The sequence below is a fragment of the Lates calcarifer genome, unplaced genomic scaffold (genome assembly GCF_001640805.2).
Source record: "Lates calcarifer isolate ASB-BC8 unplaced genomic scaffold, TLL_Latcal_v3 _unitig_5982_quiver_2698, whole genome shotgun sequence".
Taxonomy (NCBI): domain Eukaryota; kingdom Metazoa; phylum Chordata; class Actinopteri; family Centropomidae; genus Lates; species Lates calcarifer.
This window is the reverse complement of record NW_026117824.1, coordinates 1-10,100: the sequence shown is the minus strand read 5'-3', so window position 1 is coordinate 10,100 and position 10,100 is coordinate 1. Positions and strand designations below refer to the sequence as shown.

At 41.0% G+C, this 10,100-nt stretch overlaps 1 protein-coding gene across 1 annotated transcript; it reads left to right on the top strand.

The window, feature by feature from the left end:
- Positions 1–5: 5 nt before the first annotated feature.
- LOC108879180 (transcription factor IIIB 90 kDa subunit-like) lies at positions 6–9,500 on the top strand (the record flags this gene model as incomplete). The annotated part of the gene is given in 4 exon segments (XM_018670377.1): positions 6–107; positions 109–130; positions 2,093–2,167; positions 9,327–9,500. Coding segments are annotated over 4 exon segments (373 nt in total), but the record flags the coding sequence as incomplete, so codon positions are not given.
- Positions 9,501–10,100: the final 600 nt, after the last annotated feature.

Genomic DNA, 10,100 nt, shown 5'->3' with positions numbered 1-10,100 from the left:
CGCGTGGCGATGCGGTCTGTATGGGCTGCGGCTCCGTGCTGGAGGACAACATCATCGTGTCCGAGGTGGAGTTCGTAGAGACGGGAGGCGGAGGGTCGCTGGCTGTGCGGGCAATTCGTCTCTGCAGAAGGTGAGGATGATTCACCTGTGGAAAGAAAACTGCATCTGCTCATATCAGGTTTTAGGAGAAGTCTACGCACTGCTGTATTTAAACAGGAATATTCATTTTTACCAGCCATGTAAACAGCTCAGTAGGAATACTTTCTTTTGGAGTAAGGGCAAAGACCAGAATATTTTGTTCACATTAACATGTTGAGTGTGGATGTTTGTCTTTTGTGGAGCTGTACAATCATTTCTGTCTTAACTCTCCTCCACTGTAGCTGAGTTTAAATGGAGCATCAGCTCATTAACAGAGAAGCTACTAATATGAAATTACACCAGAAAACATGCGGTTTACTTGAAGCTGCAAAAGAAAAATTGCTGCCACAATAAAGTGTTAAACTTTTGTTGTTTTTCTTGATGTGAGTTAAATTTAGAGCTGCATTTAGAACTCCACTGTAGAGGACATTTATTGTTCTGAATTTAAACTGTTTACTCATTCCTTGATGTGAATCCGAACCAGTCAGGAGCCTGCTTCTTAGAAGATTTTTGTTGTGGTTTCATTATTTAAGAAAAGAGACTGTCTATAACTCAGGTATTTGTTAGCAAACACAGTCGGCTGTCTTTGTTGCTTGGTATGGATGCTGTCCTGAAGTATTTCTGGGTGTTTTTTAATATCTGGACCATGCTTCACACATTTTGACTGTCATCAAAACATGTTCTGTTTGGATTGTATGACAGTTGAGTGAGAAGTGACCTAGATAGAAAGTTGACGTCAAGTTTAAAGAAAATTCCAGGATCTGCACCAAAATTGGATGGGCTCTTCTTTGGTCCAAATCCCTTCATTCCACCAAATTTGGTACAAATTGCTTCAATATGAGACACAACAGACTGAAAAACATCACCTCCATGGTGGAGGTAAAAAGAACATGAATAAAAAATGCAAACCATATTTGAAAGTATGTTCTGTTTTTCTTTTTTACTTTTCCGAAATAAGAAATGTATGTTTTTTGAGTTGCTTTCTGAAGCAATAAAATCCTGGTACATTTGAAGTCCTTCAGAAAGTGAATGGTCTCAGTTTCACGTGATGATTCATAAAGTCACTGAATCATAAAACCAAAACAAATGGTGAGTTTCCTCTTGTTGGATGTTTGGTGTTCAGGAACAGCGTGCTTCTTATATAATGGTTTTCTGAGTTAGTGTGTGTGTGTTGTTACACAGCTGCTTATCTCTGTGTGTAACATTTACCTCCAGATTATCTCTGACCTTTAGTCTGCATGACTTTTTACTCCTGCTGAGTCTGCACAAGGTGACTTCTGCTGCTCTGATTTTATTTTCTGTGGTGTAGTTCATTAACTGTCCAGTAGATGGTGCTGTTGTATTACAATGCAGTTCATTCATTCAATTCAATTCATTCGTGTGGTGCATGTTCAGGGTATTTTGGTCTTTTGTAGGGTAGATATGAGATAAAACCAGAGTAACTTTAAAAGGCTGAAAGGTAAAGATAAAAAATTAATAAATTATTTCATATTAAAGGTTTGAAGAAATGACACAAGGGAGAAGAATCTACTTTTTGTAGCTTTAACAACTGGTTAAGAAATTAATCTGCAACTATTGATGTTATTTTTTCAAGCAACTTCTGAAAAGTGCTGATTTGCTTTTTTTAAAAAGTCAAAAATATTTTTGGTTTTTGTGTGTAAAATGGTAGTGGATATTTAACTTTTTTTCCTTTTTAAAGGCTAAACAGTTGATTTAGAGTAAAATATCATTTAATTGGAAAATTAATTAATATTGAAAATAATGCTGAGTTACTTTTATTTTCTGTTGAATTCAGGTTAACAAGTTTGGGAGGTAACTGCACAAAAATGTCATTCCTACAAATAAATAGTTTCTCTGATGTGTATAAGACATCAAACTGTTCTTATTGCTACAGATTTGTAGGTTTATTCCTGTCTCATCCCCTTTTAATGGCATCTCTCCTCTGTGTCTCCAGCTGGAGCTAAACATCCCTCCTTTGGAGATGTGCACTTCACAGGGAGGGAGTCCCGAGCTCAGACGCTGCAGAAAGGTGAGTGACCAGCAGGGGGCGCCACACACCAACATTAAAGTCTGTAAGAGCATCTGCTGCACATTTAAACAGCTGTTTGTTCTTTTTCATGTGACAAGTGAAATAAGTTTAAATCTGTTTTGAGCTGTGAGATCTTCATGATGGAGGTTTTCTGTTTTTAGAAAACAGGAAGTGTGTGTGTTTTGTCTCTTTCTTCTTCTGATAAGCCAGAAGTTTTTGTTTTGAGTTGTTGAGCATCAAGACAAAATGATAAAGACGACTTCAGAGAACTTTTTTAGCTTTCAGGCAGTGATGTGGATTTTATAGAAGCTGCAGGAAAATGTCCTCATATCTTCTTCATATTCAGCATGTTTTAGATAATGTGGATTTAAACATTTGATTTAATCTTGTTTCATGTCGCGTGCAGAGGTTCTCCTCTGAATCGCTGTGGCAGCAACACGTTGGTGTTTTAAACCTCATCTGATGCAACAGCAGAGTAATTAAAGGCTTTTCAACATTTTCAGAGATTTACCTTGAATCTTTTTATCCTGTTTGTTCAAAGAGCTCCTCTCATTCTGCTTCTTAAAGTCACAGCTGCTTGTTTTTTTCTTCACTGCTTTTGAGATAGACTTGTTTAGCTCTATGGAGGAAAACGAGAACAGATGGTTAGAACGGTCTTTGAGGAGAAACGAGATGAGGGACCCTCCCGGTTTTTATTCTTCCGCATCGGAAAGCTGCGTCGCCAACGTAGCTACGCCTGCGTCGTTACCCACAGCAACCCATCCAGATATGTTAGTGATGTCTGGACACACAAATCTGATCTGAACACGTGCAAATACCAGCGTGGACACTCTGTCCTAAAGATCTGAATTGAGAATAAAGCTTTGAGAGATGAACTATAAGAATATAATAAATACACATTAGAATATAAATACAAAATTCAGTTTTGACCTTGGAAACAGCAGCTGAAGAAATTTAACGACAGGGCTGGATAAAAATATTGTAAATAGTTTTCTGATTTATTGTGATTTTTATTTGAATGATCCAGTATTGATTATCAGAATCCTAAGGTTGATTTTTGCTGTTGCGCCTTTTCTAAGTAATGCGTAAATGTTTGTTTGTGTAAAGTGTTTTATTTGTTGTACATAGTTTGGTTTGAGCTGCGTGATGTGTAAAATGGAAATCAAATCACAAAAAGACTAATAGGTTAAAAAAGTCAGGTAGATGATTCGCAACAGTCTCGTAAACTGTGACGTGAATGTTTTCAGTCTGTGTGGACCCACTGCAGTTTACAGCGCTGACTCAGGATGTGCTCACCTTGTCTCGTTCCAACACTTTTTCCTAAAAGTCCAAACAAAACAAAAAGACACAACATATTTTAAAGGTGCTGCGAGGCTTTGTACGGAGTCTGTTTCCACCCTGCCTCATATTTATGCTAAGCTAATGTAACCGCCTCTCGAATCACACAGACATGAGAGTGGTATCAATCTTCTCTTGCATTCACACTTCTTCTCTGAAGAAATAAGTGTAGATGCTAAAACGTTTAACTTTTCTTTTAAAACACCCCAGAAGAGCTCATTTAAATTCAGAGCTTCTCTCATCTGGATAATGACAGTTCAACAGGAAGGCTGCACTGTTTGGAGAAATTGCTGTAATTCACTTGAAAAGCAAAGGGTAGATTTTGTCCTGGGCTGCAACTAATGATCATTTTCAGTCACTGATTAACCAAGAAAATAATTAGTAGATTAATCATTTAGTCTGGAAAAATGCCAAAAACCAGCAGGTGATGTCTTTAAAATGCCAACTGACAAAGTCCAAATCCCCCAAATACTCAGGACGAAAAGCAGCAAATCATTTAATTTGAGAGGATTAATTAATGATCAAAACAGCTGCTGATTCAACTAAATTATTAATCTACTAATTGTTGCAGCTTTATTGGGGTGAGACATGCTTCTTTCCTCTCTGTTTGTGGGATATTTTTGAGCCAGTGTCAGCTGAAAACATTGGCCCTCTCTATGTGTGTATATATATATATGTCAGGCTCTAAAGCTGAATCATTCCTCATTCGTCTGGGGCCCCAGGAGGGAGCCTGAGGGGGGCCCCGGACCTGACGCTGACAATTTTATTTTAAACATCTTCAAAAAAAAAAACACACAACACAGCACAACACCTTGCAGAAAAAGACACAACGCTCTGCTGAGGGTTGACAGGCTGTCGGGCACAGAGCCAGAGCTCGAGCAGTACGATGGCGAGCAGCTGGTTACCGCGGCGACGACCGTCTGCTCAGCTGACGATGTTTCAGCAACGCGGAGCCGCAGACTCAGAGAGCTGTCAGCCTGCAGCAGACGCTGAGTAATGAAGAGTGTGTAGATACAGGAGTGTGTGTGTGTGGAGAGGGGATTAGTTTAGTCACAGTGTGTGTGAGAAGATATGAGGAAGAGGATTGGGGAATACTTCTCTTATATTCTGTGTGTGTGTGTGTGAGGGGAAAAAAGTTTTGTAATTCTGTGTGTGTGTGTGTGTTTTGTTTGGGATGTTTTTGCCAAGCTGTCTGATTGCATGTGTGTGTGTTAATAGGGTCATATCACTGTCACACGCTGCTTAAAGGAACAGTTTGAGCTTCAGGGAGAGGCCAGGAGATGCTTAGCTTAACTTAGCTTAGCTTAGCTTAGCATAAAGACTGTAAACAGAGAGACAAAGCTCACCTGGCTCTGTTCAAAGTTCAAAAAACCCACCTGTAAGTCCGACGTAAGCTGTGGAGGAACAACAACGAAAACATTCGGAACAGCAAACTTCAAACACTTGAAATGCCATCGACCTGCTGCCTGCTATCATGTAGCTAGCAGGGTCTGTTCACGTCAGCAACGCAATGCATTATGGGCCCTTTGTTCACACAAGTGCAAGTAGACTAGGCTTTTGCTTTTCTGGTTTCTGACTTGAAAGCAGGACCAAGAGCTCAGGTCTCTGTTCTTTAGGGTCTTCGTCCATGTGTCACTGTCTGTCTTTGTTTTGGTTCTGCGTGAACAACAAAATGGCGGCAACTACCCAGAATGCAATGTGATTCTTGTTCTCTATTGTTTTTCTAGCTTTTGAGTCCGTACATGTGGACACCCTGTAACTCACCGTCGCCTCTTAACGCAACATTATGTAACGTTCAATAAGCAGTGACAACAGCGGCCTCTACAGGTACGAGTTGTAATTACAGCTCACGCACAGAACATAAACGTAAAATTAATCAAAGAAAGAACTGCCGAGCTCGTTGTTCAGGGAGCAGAGCGGGAATGACAGGAGCTCCACTCTTCTTATTACAAGTCAGTGTACCATCAAAATGATTTTGAAGCTGTTATTTCAAGGTGGAGTAGCTGCATAATGTTGCTTTAATCGACAGCAGGTATGTTTTATTCAGACATATGGAGCTTGTTATGCTAATGGTGAATTTTTATGAACCGGCTACAGTTGATTAAAGTGTAATTGCCTAAAATGTTTGAGCCTAATCAGCTATGTATCGGAAAATTAGTTGAATTCTTGTAGACGTTGAGGATGAATGATGCTACAGAGCTTTTAGCCACTTTATTGTAAAATGCCTCCACCCTTTCTCAACAGTTGACTCCACTGTTTTAACCATTAACTCGTCTGAGAGAATGGAAAGTTTTCCTGTTGACCTTTGCAGCCAAGACGTCCCTGTCCTTCAAAGAGAGACAGTCTGGTTTTAATATGTTTACATATCAGAAAAATATACTTGTAAAGGGTTATAAAGTCTGTAGCGTACAGTGAATTTTTGATCATCTTAAAGAAATGTTGAACTATTCCTTTAAGTCTGTGTAGGCGAGTTTTTATGTGTGTGTAGCTGGTGGAATAGCTTTGTCATGCTCTGTGTGTGTTAGGTCTGTAGGGAGATTTATGGCCGTCTATGGCTTTGTGAGTCTGCAGGCGTCTCTGAGAGGAGCAGCTCTTCTTCTTCTTCTCCTTCTTTTTTCTGTCCTCCACAAAGTTCCCCCAGCGGCCGTCTGCGCCTCCTCTGTCTCACCGCCGACTGATTCATGTCTGGGAGCACAAACCCTGCCTCCTCCTCTTGTATTTGTGTATTTGAGTCGGGCAGTAATGTATCACCAGTCCCTCATGTATGGGTCCACAGCACGCTGCAGTGTAGGCGTGATGACTAGAATTTTAATGTAGTTTTAAAAACTGCTGCAGGCAAGATTTTCTGTGTGAAAACATACAATCTGAATCACAAAGTGGAGCCGCAGTGAAAAAACTGAGAGTCTGATTCCCTTAAATCTACACATGAAGCTAGAAGGTGTACGAATGCATCGATGCATAATTATCAGCAGCTCTGCAGCTTTACGGAGCAAAGTAAGACACAAACTGGTGAAGGAGGTGGAACAACTGGACGTGAGACAGGCAGATATTTTATCAAGAGGTTAAAAGCAGAGTGATAACTGGACGAAAACCTATCCAGCTTTAGTAGCACGGGTTAATCTGGAAGTTACACCTGACGTCACTAAGTTACTCCTGAAGTTACCCTGCCAGTAACCTCGCTTCATAGTACAGGCCTCAGGTGGACACGACTACAAAGGGTGCATGTGTGGAGGTGCTGGTGTATTTTTGAGCTGTGGACAGTTTATGCTAAGCTAGGCTCATCCGCTACTCACTAAAATTGTTGTTATAAATGTCTGACAGCGTTATGGAGAGGATTCCTACAGAGACAGAGCCTTTAATCAAAGAGTAAGATCCTTTTTGTTTAACCAGAAACATCTCTATGCATCACTGCCAGACTCCACTGACAAAAACAGGAATTTTAGCCAGCAGAATGCTTGAGTTTCTGGTCTAATGCTGCCTCTGTCTGTTAGTTTGTTTTTGTTATTGTGCAACTTTCAGTGTGGAAGAACTTTTCAGATCCTTTATTAAAGTAAAGTACCAAACAATAATAACACAAACAAACAGATGGAGGCAGGAGTAGACCAAAAGCTCCTGTGCTCTGCTTGGTAAAATTCCTGTTTTTGTCAATGGAGTCTGGTGGCTTTGAACATGGCTTTATAAAACAGGTCTTTCTCATAGTGGAGTGTAGTATTGAAACTGACAGCTTGTCTTTTAATGAGTGATATCCTGATGATAATATTCACACCCCTGTTCACATAGCTCATAACTTACCTGGTTTTTAATCCAGGTGTGGATTAAGCTCCCTGGATAGTTTCCTCAGATCCTGTGGATGTGTAAAATACCACTGAGCTTCGAGGTGTCCCAGTTTCTGTTCATGTAAATGTTATGAGGTGTTATTAAAGCCCCAAGAGGCCACGGTTTACAGTGATTTTAAAGCGCTCAGGGCCTGTGAAGGAATCAGCTGCTGTTTAGAGGTTTGAGCTGAAGAGTCGTGTAAAGGGCAGGAAACTTAAGTTCTTTATTTTTATGTTTTAAAAAAAAAAACCAAGGAAGAGGAGTTCTCTACAGCCTCTGCCCTACTTATTATCTGTGACACAGACTTGGTGGGAATCAGTAGAAATTAACTGTCGTGTTTAAAATGCACCGACCAAAGCAACACATGCAAAACATCCTTTTTAGCTTGTGTTATTATATTTCTATATTTTTATAAAGTTGTGAATCGCCTCCAGGTGTTTGCTCAGTTTGTGTTTGATGGTTTCCTGCTTTTTTGGGTTTGTGGATTTTATGTATAAATGTAGCACATGTCCTCTGTTGTGTCTCTAATGGAGGCTACAAGGCCAGTTTTCTTTGAAGAGACGCTGGAGCGAGCGAAGTGATTTACAGCTTGACATTTTCATATCAGGAAACTGAGCAGCGTTCAGTGTCAGAGCTGAAGAAGTCATTCACATAAACCATAAAACATCCTCATCATTTTTACTGTTAGCTGTAGTTTTAGTATCCAGGGAGACCAAGAATGACGACTAGATAAAATGATCTTGTAGTCTCTCAAAATCCACTAAATTAATGAAGTCTGTGACGAATTTCGGTCCAATATCTCAGGAACGCTTTGAGGGAATTTCTTCAAATTTGGCACCAATAATCACTTGGACTTAAGGATGAACTGATTACAATTGGGTGGTCAAAGGTCAAAGGTCAAGGTCACTGTGAGCTCATAATGTTCTGCAGAAACACTTTTCTGGTCGTTATTCAACGCCAAGAACAGGAGGGGAGGTTGTGACCATAGTTGCTGCAACTTCACTGGTTGACGGAGGTGAGGTGGTGATTCTAGTTTCAGCAAGTTGTTGTAATAGAAGTAATTTTCTATATTTTTTCTATTTTCTTGTCTTCTGTTTCTCCTCAAAGCCGCGACTGAGCTGCGCCTGTTTGTATCCTGAATGTTAGTGTTTAAATTAATGTAGAAAAAAATGTTTTGATTCTTTTTGACACACAACTCCAAGACAACAACTGATGGGGCAACTATTTGATCCAGAGAATCTCATCTTTACTTTTTGGATAATGCTGAAATTGTTTTTTTTTTTTTTTTTAACAAGCTTTCACCAAAGTGCTGGCTGATGTCTGACTGGACGGACAAAAGACTGGTTCAGAACAGGAAACTGAGAAACAGACATGGTTTGGAGTAATTATGTGTGTGTGTGTGTGTGTGTGTGTGTGTGTGTGTGTGTGTGTGTGTGTGATGTTGATGTTGAGTTGCTGCTGGTTTCATATCTCTCTGTGTTAAACTGAACATCATGATGAGACTCGATGAGCTCAGAGCCGCTCACATTCCCAGACATCACACTCAGTTCAGGTGGTCGCACACATCTGGTTGTGTGTGTGTGAGTGTGAGTGTGAGGGTACTCAACATGTTGAGATCATCCGAGGTCATGAACTCATGCACACACGCACACGCACACACACACACACCCTGCAGCTCTGCGGCAGTAATTATAAACACTTTTATCTTGAGTCTCCACCTGTCGTTACCTCTGAACTGGTCCGTTCAGTGTGTGTGTGGGTGTGTGTGTGTGGTGTGTCTAAAGATGGCGTGTAAGGACGTAGTTATGTGTGTACATTTGCACGTGTGTGTAATGGAATCCTCGTGCTTGTTTGTTTGCGTACAGTTACACTCAGTCTACGTAATTACAGGCCGCTGTGTCTTTCCTTTTGCTGTCTCTGTATTAATGATTTAAGTGTTTTATTATAGTGTTTCTTAACCTGTCATGCCTGTGTGTGTGTGTGGTGTGTGTGTGTGTGTCTGCAGCCAAACAGCACATCAACACTCTGGGCCACCAGCTGCAGATGAACCAGCACTGTCTGGACACGGCCTTCAATTTCTACAAGATGGCGCTGACAAAACACCTGACCCGCGGCCGCAAGGCGTCGCACGTCATCGCCGCCTGTCTCTACCTGGTCTGCCGCACCGAGGGAACGCCACGTATCTTTACTAAAAACATGAGAAGGACACACACAACCAAGTGATGGTAACGTGACTTGAAACTTTAAGAAAGTAGTCGGCTGAAAATGTCAGGTGATCAGGTGACCGGAACATTATTTTGGTTTGGGGGGAGGGAACGTGTGTTAACAATAATGTCACAACTAATCGACTTAAATGAGTAATTAAAATACTCGTCCCTGCTGGAAGTACAGTCAGCAGTTTATCCCTCGCCCTGCGAGTGGACTGGGTGTGTGTCCGTCTAATTAAATGTTGAAAAGTGGGGAGGAAACCTGATCAAAGAACAGCTTCCATGATTGAACAGAGCGGTGTTTCCTGCGTGCTCGCTCGCTGTAACAGCCGAGCAGAAGTGCAGTGTTAGTGGAGGCAAAGTTGCAAACCTGCATCTTAAACCGAGTCTGCAGGTTACCTCTGACCTGAGCCCCGTCACTGCCTTTCTTAATGTTTCATAATCTGCAAACGGCAGCTTATTGAAGCTGAGGGTGATGTGTCATTGTCGGGATAATGGGACTTTTAGGTTCATCCTTTTTTCATAAGCAGGGCAGCTCTTTGGTTTTTGTGCTCGGCGTGCCGGCGTTGGTT